The sequence below is a fragment of the Stegodyphus dumicola genome, chromosome X1, assembly GCF_044657685.1.
Source record: "Stegodyphus dumicola isolate Sdum_Otavi_A_Nest chromosome X1, ASM4465768v1".
Taxonomy (NCBI): domain Eukaryota; kingdom Metazoa; phylum Arthropoda; class Arachnida; order Araneae; family Eresidae; genus Stegodyphus; species Stegodyphus dumicola.
Genome location: NC_140780.1, coordinates 120,521,677 through 120,535,880, shown reverse-complemented (window position 1 = coordinate 120,535,880; position 14,204 = coordinate 120,521,677). Strand labels below are relative to the sequence as shown.

The 14,204-nt window shown below is 30.7% G+C and overlaps 1 protein-coding gene across 2 annotated transcripts in view; it reads left to right on the top strand.

Annotated features, from left to right (window-relative positions):
• Window positions 1-1,837: 1,837 nt before the first annotated feature.
• LOC118189880 (pancreatic triacylglycerol lipase-like) overlaps window positions 1,838-14,204 on the top strand; it is a 66,729-nt gene continuing 54,362 nt past the window's right edge. Inside the window, exon 1 of one of the 2 annotated variants that reach the window (XM_035360578.2) lies at window positions 1,838-1,994. In XM_035360578.2, coding sequence (XP_035216469.2) covers window positions 1,871-1,994 — 124 coding nt within the window. In that variant the 5' untranslated portion in view covers window positions 1,838-1,870. The remainder of the gene's footprint in view (window positions 1,995-14,204) is intronic. The other variant, XM_085807308.1, reaches the window with a different exon arrangement.

The following is a 14,204-nucleotide window of genomic DNA, read 5'->3' as shown; positions in this document are numbered from 1 at the left end:
CGGTGGAAGCAAAGTTGCTGGACGTGTAGTGCCCTATTGAGTGAGGCGAAACACGGCAATCAATTACTTACCGTCTTACATCATGAAGCGTTCACTAAGAATTATTCGCACCTTTGTATACCAGGTATACCAGGTTTGTGTATACATAAAGCACCTGCATATAAAATCTTTCGGATAAGCATTTTCTGAAACACCCTATCTTAATGTTGTGAGTTATTAACCAGTAATACATCAAACTATGTGTGAGGACCGTCTTATCCAAACTCTTGCAAGCTTTTGCGGCCTAATAAGTTACGTATTCTAGAATTACAGCATTAGATATTTTCCACTTCATTTCCGCATGCCTTCGTGGTGTAACTGGAAGCACACTCGAAGGCTGTACGAGAGGTCCGGCGTTCGAATCATGGCGAGAGTACCGCGGATAAAAAGGGGGCGGATGATAATTCGTTACTACCAGGATTTGGCGACCAGGTCCCCACATACACAGTCACCCTTTAAAAGAGGAGTATGTAAGGTATTTTCTCTCTCGTTTCCGCATGCCTTCGGACTGTAACTGGAAGTACTGGAAGTCCGGAGTTGAAATCCTGGCAAGGGTATTGAACACTTTTCATGTTCCAGCATCGAAATAACTTGATGGCACTACAACAATATTAAATTTCATATTATATGTATAAGACTGGAACCTCTTCTCACGGGTCGTTCTCGTTTAGGAATTCTTTGTGGAAATTACATTAATTTGAATAAATAGCGTGTGCTAATTTACTTATGTAACGTTAAATTAAATTTTTAAATCAATTACATTCCTGTACCTGTCGTTATTAAGAATTTCTGTTACAATCTTCTATGTTGCCTATTAAAAAGAATCATGTTAATATATTTATAAGAAAAACTATTGGAATAGTCACCACATCAGACTCGTCATATACTTAAAACCACCTCTGTGTTTAATCTCTTCATTCAGGACCATCTGTCGCAAAATGTATTTTGGAAGAATACTGATCGTTCACCCTAGATTCTACTCTCAAAAGCTAAATGATGGGGCTGCATAGATTTTTTCGTTGCTTTCCCCATACTCAATGCAAATACAAGCCATCGTGCGTTAAGAATATCTTTCACGATAACATTCCTTTTCCTAGGCAAACAACAATCGCGCTCTTAGCTACAAGTAATTAACCAACTAATCAATCTGTTTAGGTATACAAGGTATTTTAAGATGCCAATTCTCACACTCAGCTCATTTGAGACTTTTAAAAGTATTGTTACACAAATAAGTCTTGAATTTATACTTTATTAAAACCCTTTACTAATTTCTTTGTTTTTCAGCTCAAGAAATATGACTGACCGCATCTTTTGTGAACATCGTAACAATCCAATCGAGCCGAAGGAAGTTGCAAATTTCCATAAAGGTAACGCATGTCTTCCATGAAAAATTAAGAAGAAATGTTTAGATAAAATATTTACCGGGACGCATTTATTACATTGATATATTTTTTAAATTGTTGATTACATCTAGAAACACATATATTGAACGCACAGAGAAAACGGCAACTACTATTTTATGTACATTTTATGCATATTTTCAGAATATTTTTACTTTTTGTATTTTTATTTATAATTTCAGGATTAGAGGCATGAACTGTAATTTTTAGAATCTGAGCATAAAAGTATGCTTTTTAAAAAGACAATAAACACTTCACGGACATCCGTTTCGTTTGATAAATAGAAGTATACTTGATAACATATCATTAAACCTGTTGAAACAAAAGCAAAATGTTATCTTTAATGATTTATTTATCATTGACGCATTGGATTTCTGTTATAAAAATGTTTGGAAATAATTGGGAGACATAGCCTACTGGATGCCACCGCCATGAGGTCAATGAAGTCACTTCTGGTTACATCAAGTTGTGTTCTGTTGGCGGTGTTGTCTCAGGTTCATAGCTATGTCCTGCACAGTAACATATCAAATTCTCAAAACGAAGAATTCCATGCAAGTAAGTTTTTAATAAAAAAGGAATATATTTTACGAATTTTTTTGACTGAATAATGCAATTCAAATTTTTGACGTGGGGTTTGGGTTATGAAAATTTTAATTGATCAACAATGTTTGGCTTGTACTATGTTTTTAATAACATTCTACACATTTAAATGATCTACTGATCATCATTTGTCGTTACGCGAAATGCAAAGCTCTAAGTAAACGAGTTCTGTAAAATCATTAAAAATTACTTAAGATCTAGGATGAGGTTAAATTGAAACATCTGCTTTAACCAAAAATAAATTTACCTAGAATCAGTTATTGCGCCTTGTACTAAATATTTTACAAAAGACGAAGTTTAAATAGAAGAGTTTATTATTTATCAATTTATTTTAAATAAGTAATAATCTTATTTCACTACACTATAACAAAGTTCGACCTTGTTAGTTAATTTCAAATAAAAAAATTCAATGTATTTAAAAAGACCACTGGCATAATCTCCAATCTTCAGAAGTAAGTTATTCCGAAAAATGAGTATAATAATTTAGACCAATTTTGTTTCCTGAGAAAGGGACCGTATCATTTTTCGCTTAAAACATATATAGGGGCTTTCTATTAGAAACTAACACAAACATTTAATTTTATCAATTACTTAAATTCAGATTGACATTGTCTCTTAAATGTAAATAACATAAGCAGCAAACGGCAAAAGTGATAACAAAGACAAAAAGAGGATCACCATTTCTTTATGAAACTCATGAAGTATTTAAAATAACGCAAATGACGGAATTCTTTATTAGGCGGCAGTCATTTTGATTTAAATATATATTTCCGTGTTATTGTAATTTCTTTATAAATATTGTAAATAAACTCCCTTTCTTAACGAATGAAAGCAATTCTTAAAATCAGAAAATGTTTGAATTACTGCTTTACTTTCTGATTTGCTTAATATCCATACGTTTCCTTGTGAAATGATATTTAAATGGAATCTTATATCTGAATTTATAAAGCCAACATTTGCTGTTATGGATTCGAGGTCTGAAAGGAAACCGTAATAAGTTATGAAATGGCAGCCAATAATCCAAATATTTTTAAGAAGCATTAACTAACTACTGAAATTGATCTCTTAATCATAATACAGAAGCAAACAAACAGCCATCTATAAAAACAAAAACAAATTCGCATCTGTCGCACAAATTTCGCTTCTAGAAACTTCTTGTAAAGACATCGCTGATGATATTTGTTATTGGCAGTGAGTAATTCACAAGGAATCTTTACAGTAAAGGGAGTGTAGTAGACTCCATGTTCTCCAAAAAAGCTACAGATCTGACGTTTGAAAATATTTCACTGCGTTAAGAAATTCATTGTGTTAAGGATTCATTGTGCCAGAAAACTTTGTACTACGTAACGAAATTTTGCAGTTCTTTCTCACAATGCTTACTCACAATGCCAAACTTTTGACTGCAAAGAAATATATAACTTTTATTAACCATCTTCTTACAGACCAAATTTGACCTCTTCCTTTTTTTTCTGAAAGCATTAGCTGATTACATTATTGATTAAAATTTTTATAGTGTTTTATAAGTTTTAGGAACCATAACAAGGAAACAAAGGAGCATACTAGTAGTAGTTAGCTTCTATGGAAGCATTTAGAATTTCTATTGAATGAAACCAGACACACACAATTAAACTGAAAGGAGGCCGAAGGCTAAATAGAAATAAAGTTCTATGCTTCAATTTTTTTTTATATAAATTCTATCCTAAATTGTGTCTTGAAGGTTTTCACACTCATAGTATATTTTCAATAATGTGATTGACATTCTTTATCCAGGCACATTCACTTTGATTGCTTGTTTTTTCTCACAATATTTAGAAATTATATGTTTCCAGTTATTGAAGCCGCTTTATAAATATCGTAAATTAATTGCTTTCGTTTTGAGCGAAAGCAGATCTTAAAGTGTAAAAATTCTAAATTGCTGTTTTACTTACTTATTTGCTTATTTTTCATACTTTACGTTCATATACTATTTTTTACAGATTTAGTCGGTACATCATTCAAATAAATATAACTATACAGAAAATTACTACTAATTAAAATGTTTAAATCTTATCTATATTCAATTTAAAAGCTTGCTAATGATTAAAAGTCATATATGTTAGTTTATAAGATTTACATCACTTTTTATTTCTTTAAAACAAGAAATATTTTACAAGCCACCACTTTTATTTTATACGAAATACTTAAGTTATGTTTTATTCGAGATGCATATTTTGTGTGCACACAAGTGGGTTTTACGGACCAAGGAATTATAAGGGCTCAAAGCTAATTTATAATCAGTATTTATGAATTGTTTCTCCTTTCAGAGATACTTTCATCGTCGTAGTGTAACATTCTAATAATTTAACTAAATATTTAAATTACGCACCAGCGAGACACTTAGTGTAGATAAAAGCATATGATTTTGTTAAATTCTAATTTATCGTTTAACATGCAGTATCTATAAGAAAATTTAAACAATCATTTGCTTATAAGTTTCGATTTTTAATATACAAAAATGAACTGTAACATAGCTTATATGAAATAATCATTATCAGCCATTTTTATGAAAAGAATATTCCGTTTAGTGTTGTCAGAAACATTTATAATGTCAAAAATTTAATGTGTCAATAGTTTCTATTTAAGGTTCGAAAAACGGTCTAGTTGCCCTATGATGCAAAATCATTTCTACTTACTATTTTCATATCATGTGAGATACATAACTTTCAGAAGATATTGCGTTCTTTTTTGTGTATTATTTAAGGAAATAGTAAATTTGGAAATTTTTTTAATGATACAAAAGGATAAGCATTCTTATTGGCAGTATTTTGCTGTTATAAACCAGTTTCTTGTTGAATGGAATTTCTTCTTCACTCACCTGGCCTCACCTTTACTCACATTCCATTACACTTTAGACATTGTGGGCAGTTTAATGAGTATACGATAACAGGTCTTAAAATATAGACGTTTATGTTTCTATTCTTTGAAAATATATGTGTTAATGCAAATAAAACGTTTTATATTTTTCAAATTTAAAAATTTCAAACTTCAAAAATAGGTGAAAAATAGCCTCTGCTGACAGTTGATTCAAACACGAATTTATAGAATGTTTATTCATATTAAAAGACAACTTCTATGTTGAAAGGATGTCGAAACGTCGGCGAAGTGTTGACTTGATATCAAAGATGAATATATATATATATACAGAGCGAATAAATAAAGCTAGTAAATAGTTTTAATGCGTTAAAATTTTATAAAAAATATTAAATCCAATTCCAAATGAAGATGTAAAAGCAATTTTGATTAAAATGTTAGTTTATTCTGCTGGAAGAACAGAAAATATTGACTAGAATCTCCATTATGCCTCATTTATATGAACAATAAAGGTTTTTAATTGATAATTTGAGAAGACTATTTTGTTGTCAAATAGCAGTTCTTAATATTAACTTCAAACTTTACTGATTTCTTAAATTTTCATCAGGGGATAAAGCATAAGTTAAATATTTTAGGCATGCAGAATTCCGGGAATACCTAAAAAAGTCAACAACTTGGGAACTAAGATGTACAACAATCTAGATGAAACTGCAGTTTTCTGCTTGCTGAGTTCACCTTTCGCCCAATGATGAGGCTTCAGCTAAGAACATAACACGACTGTCTATATACAAGATAATGTTAAAAAGATAAAGCAAACATCACACATCATCAAATTCAAATCCTTTCTATAAATATGAACACTGAAACAATAAAATTCTTCTTTGAAGTGTATAAGGAGTAAACATTAAGTCACATCATGCATGGAGGATTATGTTGTGTAAAACAATCTCAGTATTTTAATTCATGCTAAACTGCAATTAAGAAATTGCTTTTCATAAATCTAAATTATTGCACTATGGAATATTTTTGGTAAGTTTCTAATGCCTGTATATTCAAATTAATGCAATCAGAACACTATTATTTATTTTATCTTATATTTAGAAATATCCTTATGCTAGAAAACTAGCAGCAATATAGTGAAAATCACTTTACCAAAGTCAAAACATTTATTACCAGACTAAAGTTAATTATCAAAAAATTAACATCGCATTGGAATGCTGAATACATTAGTTTTCATAATTTGTTTCAAAGCTAAATTTCGGATTATCATTTCCTTTAGAAAAAATAACATTCTGGTTAATGTAAGAAACTATTTCACTTTTCAAGAAAAGAATTTTAAAATCATTGAAGCCCAAGAGCCTAGTTATGGCTGAAGGTATAAAGTCCTAGAACATAAATAATTTATCCGGAGTTAGGTTTTTCGGCGTAAAACTTGCAACACCCTATACTGGCAATGTCGAGTAGATATTTTAAATGTCCTAGGCCTCAATCCATTATAAATTTATATCTGAAATATATTTTTATGTCGAATACATCACAATATATTACACTCAAACGGGTTTTAATCAAAATTCTGATCTTCTTTCTTTTTTCAAATTTTTGAGTTGTACAACGTAACAAAAACATATTTTTTTACAGGAAAAAGTTGACTAGCATGGAGCTCATTTCAGTATATATTAGAGTATAATTAAATAAACCTATAAGTTGTGGGGCTTTATTTAATTTTACTAACACTTTATTTTACTTTGGAAGTAACCTTATCTATAATCTCTCGCTTTTAAACCTCGCTATCTTGCCAGAACGAGATTTTAGTTTCGCGCTTTATGCAAAATAGGGTAGAAAGCGACTATTTAAACTGGTGCCTGAGTTACTTCAGACAGAGCGTGTTGAGACCATGTTCTATCTGTCGGCTACCTTGTTTCTCTGTTACTTAAGCTTGCTATTTTATGACCGGGTATATTAATTGTCAGTCAATCTACGTCGGTGGTTTTAGCCAAGAGACAATTAACCTAGACTTGGTTTTAGTCAAGAGACACTACTCGTTTAAATATCTCTGTGCATCTTCGGCTGATTTATTCAACCTAGGATTAGTTTTTAATTTTACGTTTCTATTTATAAGTTACCGCCAAAAGTATTGGCGAGGCCTTGTACGCATCAGGGGTGCGATCTGTTCCCATTATTCTTAAGTTGAAATAAAAGGGTCTTTTCACCCTTCTTACGTCGTATTACTGATACGGTTGAACTTAGCAAATACGTAGTCGCTTTATAGTTCAAGTTAAGATCTAGCCTTACAATTAGCTGTAACTTCGCTAGAATCTTACAGAATGTTAGTTTCTGAGAAAAAATGCATTGAATCTTTATAAATCACATTTTTAATAAATTCATTTTTATATTTTAAAGTGTGTTTATTAAGATTAAGATACAGGTGACAGCAGGGGCGGACACCCGGGCGGCTTATCGGGTTAAGATTAAGATACAGCTGGTTCCTACTTTACATTATTATCTTTAGTTTTATCGTTAAACATTTTCCTTTTAAATTGTTTTTTCTACCTAACTTTTTGTAGCCTTGTAAATCGGTACCTTCGTCATTCTCTCTCTATAGAAGCATTTCATAGCAGCTACCTTAAAAGCAGTAGGCTCTGTTTTTATTTTTTTTTAATTTTTCAAGCTTTATTATCCTTTCTTAATTCTTAATTAGAATTTTTCACTGTTCAAAAGGTTTTCTAGAGGGGGGGACACGACAAACTATCACATTATTTACCTTCTCTCATTTGGATTTTGTGTATCTCCTTGTGCATGCTTGAACAGCAACTCTGATTGTAATAAATCCTTAACAATGTATCACAAAGCTTCAACTACTGCAGCTGTAAGTGTGTTTTGATAGTGGATAGCTATTTCTATCAAGTCATGACACCATTTACATCAGTCCATGACATTATTCACGACACCATTCTAATTCTGGCAGACAAAATAATGGCGAATTACAATTTTCATACATCATACAAAAAACAGTTGTCTTCCTTTAAATCATTGAAGAGATATAATTAAGCTTTATTTAAAAAGGTAACGAAATACAGACTTAGAACACATAATACTTTAAATTCACACTTTTTGAATATTTTGAGGTTACAACAGCCTATATTCTTTTACAAAGATATCTTTGTAAAAGATGTGATCTCTAGTTTACTTTTTATCTTGTTTCATTATACAAGAACTATTAGGGTCAAGATATTTTAGTAAAGATTAAACTCTCAAGATTTACAGTCGCCGAGCGAATAAGACTACTAAACACTAGAAGCTCGTTTGTGACTGAAATCCCTGCAAAACGATAGGCTAGCTACATGGTTATTATCTTATATGCATAATATGAATATGATCCTATTGCTATTATATAGCTCTTCACTAAGGCATTCCGCTTAAAACAGGTATCTCTGGAGTGCGTTGCCATAATCAACTAATCACTCCACTCTAAGCTTTGAGCCTTTAGATTTCAGTACGCATATAAAGAATATTCAACTGACTTTTATAGTTCTAGAGAGGGAGTATATAGGAAAATATTGTTGATATTTACATAACATTTTAACATTTTAAAAACAATGATGAGTAATAAATAATCTTTCATGCACAAAATTAGAACTGTAATTAGGGGAAAAGATAACAAGTGTATGTTAAATATTTTTGTAACAAGTGCATATTAAATATAATCAGGCCTTACTCTAGTTACTAATCAGGTTTAGTAGTCTAATTCCCATAGAAAAAATACATTAATGAATTTTGTGTAAGAATCTGGAATTAGATAATTTCTCTGCTTAACAAAAAAAAAGCTTAGAATTCTTCTCCCTTCGGCTTAAGCCTTCAATCTCAAATTAATAAATTAACTCTCAAAATTCTTTTCCAGGAAACAAAAAGAACTACATCAGAGTTAATTGATTAGGAAAACATCGTAAATTAATTATACGTTAAGCAACAGAAGATAGGTAAAACCGATAGATGCGGATTGTAACTCGTTTCGCATTTCAGCTTGTAAAATAATGGCGTAAATAGTGTATATGCATTTAAAATGAGTATCAGCATTGCGTGGTTAAGATGGGATGGGATAGGATGGGAATAATGTTTTTGTTCAGAAAGACTTATCTAAAATATTCATGCAGTAAATATTATATTCCTATGAACTCTCGACGTACAACCTTCAAATATCCGCATTATACTATATATAGAATGCCTTTTGGCATTTCATGTATGAATATCATTTCTAAATTAAAATATTTAACTACTTTGATGTTAAATGGTTTGTCTTCGTAATAAAAATCCTATTTCTAACATATGGCATATAATTTTACGCAAGAACTTTCGCTACTTTCTGAATATTCACAACCTCACAAAAATTTGTCAACTCATTTGCGACTTTGTGAATCGGCTAAAAATGTTTGTTTTACTACCATTACGACTTATAAGTACTGTTCTCTTTCTAAATAAAAATAAAAAGAACCATTTTCTAAGGAGCATGAAATTCTAAATGTAAGTCATAAGCCAGTGCACTCAGTCGTGCGTGGTAAGCGCATGCGGGTGGTGCCTTCTATCATGGGTATATTCGAAAATATATCGTAAACATGACAGTTTTATCACATACTGAAACCGGGGGCAGGAGGTGGGGATAAAAAAAATTACCTACATTTCCCAATTGGCTGGTTTCAAACATGCCTCCTCGTACGCTACGGCTCTGATTCCTTTTTCTCTAAATAAGTTGTGATGCAATCACAACTTATTTAGAGAAAAAGTGCATATAAAGCCTGCTCAAAAAGTTCCTGAACATTTTTAACATCGATCCAGCCCAATTTTCTAGCGATATCTAGTATAACGCTTTGTATATTAGTGACTTTGACAAAGTTCTTCTCAGGTGCCAAACCTCTCACATTTAAATTTTCATTATTATGCTTTCTTTAAGTGCTTGTTATATCTAAGCTGCGATTTTTAAATTGTATTAGTTTATAGCATATAAACATAAAATTTTGGGTTAAATCTGATAAACGAACTACCGAGATCTATCAGATGTTGAAACAAGTTTATAGTGATCACTACTTAAGGCGTTGCTATAAATGGTCTAAGCCAGCGGTTCACAACCTTTTGACTAACACGTGCAATCTAAATAAAAATTCAAAAACTTTAGTATCACTACTACATTTTACAATGATTAATTTTCAATTTCTGAATAGAAATATTAAAAAAATAATTTTTTGCCATTTGCACAACCTATTAGCTATTTATATTAAATATGCACACATAAAAAATATTAGATTAAAATTAGTTACCATTTTAATTATCAAAATTTAAGTTATAATACTTTAATTCTAAAATTTAATGCGAAATTTTAGCCTGTTTAAGAGAAATCAATTTTCTTATATCTGGTTTTATTTCACTTAGTTTTAGCTGTAAATTAGGATCCATTTTTAATTTTCTTTTGTATTTATTCTTCTAATATAACAGAGGAGATTCTTGTTCACACAAATTGGTTGTAGAAAAAGCAATAAAAATTTAATATCTTTATTTGAAATTCTTTTAAATTGGTTTTTTAGGTTCAGCCAAAAGTTAACAAGTGTACTATTTTTGAAATCATCACAAATTTCTATCAACTGTTCTTTTTCTTCGTGAGATAAAATTTCAGAAACATTTGTACAAAATGGATTTCTAATCCAATTTCTTTTTTCATAATCCCTGGTAAAATACTTGTTGAAATTATTTACCAATGAAAAATAATGACTTTTAATCTCGGATGCTAATTCTTCTTTTATTTTCAAATTACTTTACTAGGTTAGAAAACTTTCAAAAAGTGGTATTAAGCTTCAAATGTTATTACCAAATTCTTTGATTATTAGCTGGAGATTTTTTGTCATTGCATATATTTTCTCTCTAATCGTAAACAAATTAACACTTGAAATCTTAAATTTAATTCATTTTTGTTCCAAAAATACCAGTTAAATATGCTAAACGCGGCAACCATAATTCACTAACTAAACACTTCTGCAATTCAAATTTTTAATCATAGAGGAAAATTTTAATTTCTGATTGAAGCTCGGAAAGACAATTTAAAACTTTGCCTCTGGACAGCCACCTTACTCTGGAATTTAACAAAAGCGTTCCATACTGTCCATCTCTTGGCATAAAATCGTAAATATTCTTGAATTTAAAGCTCGGCTTTTAATAAAATTAATTAGTTTCACAGGTTGATTCAAAATGAGTTTCAGGTTTTCGGAGATTATTTTGTCTACTGAAGCTTCACGATGCTTCAGTAGCCAAAACGAGCAGTGAGTAAATTTTGTTTCAGGTGCGACTTGCTTTATTTAAGAGATAACACCGGAATGTTTTCGTGTTAAAGCCCGAGCTCCGTCATTACGTGAATAATGCACTTATTCGAAGGAATACCATTCTTGGATATAAAATTTTCAATTACTTTGAAAATTCATTCATAATATAATAATTAAAATTTTCAATTACTTTGAAAATTCATTCATAATATAATAATTAAAATTTTCAATTACTTTGAAAATTCATTCATAATATAATAATTAAAATTTTCAATTACTTTGAAAATTTCATTTGCAGTTGCTCAATCACGAAGATTCACAAAATAAATGCTCTTCGTCAATTCGTTTATCTTCTTCGAAACATAAGTAAGCTAATAATCGAAGGAAGTTCGTTACATCAGTACTTTCATCCAACTGCAACGTGAAATACTGACTGTGTTTTATTTTTTTAAATAAGTGTCTCTTTTATGAAATTTGTTATTTCATAAATTCATCAACTTACTGTATCGTTTGATAAACGAATATTATTAAGTTCATTAGTCTCTTTTTCATTGAATAATGTTAAAACAATATCTTTAGCTGCTGGTAAGCTGGTAATATAAGGCTTTCTCCAATAGTCTTGGCTATCCTTAGCTTGCTTACTAGGCAACTAGCTTCCAAAGCTTTGTCACTTCAAGTAAACAAAACATTTCATTACTTATTTACTATTTTTGAACTCCGATAATTTCCTCTTAAAATATTCTTTCGATTTATCCTTTAAATTGGCATGCTTATCTAAGAACTATGTTATGTTTTTAAGAAACTTTGTTTTCATACTTTGATTGGAAAATAGTTCACCTTAAACAACACATTGAGGATGAGAGTACATTTCTTTTCCATTCCAAGAAAATCCAAATGATAAATAATTTTCATTATATTTTCTCTAAACAAGTTTTCTTTTCTTTTCAATATTCGTAGTAGATTGTCCTGGATCCATCACCAGTGTAGCATCACTCTTCCGCTTTGTCAGTCCTAGCCATTTTTTCATTTTGCAAATCTAGGTTTGTTTTATTATTTTTTCACCAATACTTAAATCCACAATATATTATGAGTTCTTCAAAAACAAACGACGGTATTCTCAAATCGCATAGAAAAGTAAAGAATATAAAACAACAAGAAAACAAAATACCTCCTGCTAGAGACGGCAAATCGACACAAAAAGAATTATTATAATTGAAAATAGAGCAATATGAGCCCGGAAACGGTGGCGACGTAAAGTATAGACATGCTTAATAAATCGATCAACTCTAAAAGAATAAATGAGATATTATTATCTTTCTGCAGGAACTTATTTTTATTTCCTACTAAATAAACCTTCTATTTCTACTACTCATTTTAAAAACATCATTAATGAAAAATTTTGTTATGTCTATGGTTAAAAAAATATTTGTGAAAATAAAAACTGTTTATTTTGCTAAGGGTCTATGAGCGACTATTGATCATGAACAATGCTCAGCTCGCATAAATTTACGAGTGTTAGAGGAAAATCTTAAAGAAGATGTTGGGGTAGTTAAGTTTTGAATTTAATAGTTAAAAATACTTTGTTTCTTTGTGCACCAACTACTTTTCTCGTGGGTACCACCTGTTCAGAATCGTTGGTCTAAGCGATACAACGATGACCGACAATCAACCGATGATTACTTCCACTCAGAACGCCCATCAACCTCAGCTGACGAAATTCATGTACTTAAAATTTGTGGAATCTTGTTTTCATATTGGCGACTACTGTAGGAGATACCTCTGGTGAATATGACATTTCAGATGAATGATATCATCATTCAGTTGAATGATATCATCACATCTTGACTGAGAAATTGGAAGTGCACCAAATTGTAAAATTTCGCCTTAGTTCTTCTGACTTAACGTCAGAAACATCATTGATTGGAATTTTTCTTCACGTAAATGAGGATAAAAATTCATAAAACGAATAATAGTTGGTGAGGAGATGTCAGTTTATATCTTCGACACTTCAACAAAGCCTTAACAATGAACTGGAAGAAGCTCCCTAATGAGTAAAAAGACGCAATAGATCATATTAAATATCAAGATCATGTTAACTATCCTTTAAGACATGGAGGGTATATGCATTTTCCCCCGGTGTACTATCAGTTAGTCATTGCTATTATGTTAGTTGATACGGCTAAAAGAAAACGTTAAAAAAACTTAAACTGCGGATAAAAAAAATCTTAGCTTCTCCATCTCAGTAATGCGAAGTAACCTTTTTATTATCGATTTTTGTATCAAAACAAAGACAACTGCGTTTGCTAGCCTTTGTAAAAATTTCCTTTTTTCAAAGCTGAAATTAATTTTGATTGCACGAAATTCCAACGCAACCAACGACAAATGAGATAAAAGAAAAATTACTAACAGAAGTATACGCGATCCAGCAAAAGAAGGTTGCCAGGATTGCTGTCAGAATTGCCCATATCATTCAGAACAATGCATCAAACGAAGAGGGAAGTACTTCAAAAGTGGCAAGTTTTAAAAATTAGTGTGTCCTTAATATATATAAACTATAAATTAAGTTATATATATATTATATATAGTATATAAACTCAAATAGCCTGTAATAATTTTTTCACGGTATTTTTAATTATTCAGTCAAATGCACTAAAAACCGAAACTAACTCATTCAAGTGACTTGCATTCTGTACCTCCGCCTAGCTGAACTGCTATTTGCTGCTTCTCCTTTTACCGAAAAGCTATCCAAAATGTAAATGGTTTTGAAAAGGCATGCGTAGTGTGCCGATTTCTTTGTGGTCACAAATTTTTATCGAAATAAATATGAATATTTATTCTTCTTTGGCTGCCAAGTTGTTCTTCATTACGGATCACCATCAACGGAATGCAATATTTCTACATCTACGCCATCAATTGCTCCTACAGTATTATTACGCCTAAGTCTGCTTCATTGTGCTTCACTGCCCATACATAATAAAGTTTCGAATATTTTTAACAGACCTCGTATTATGAA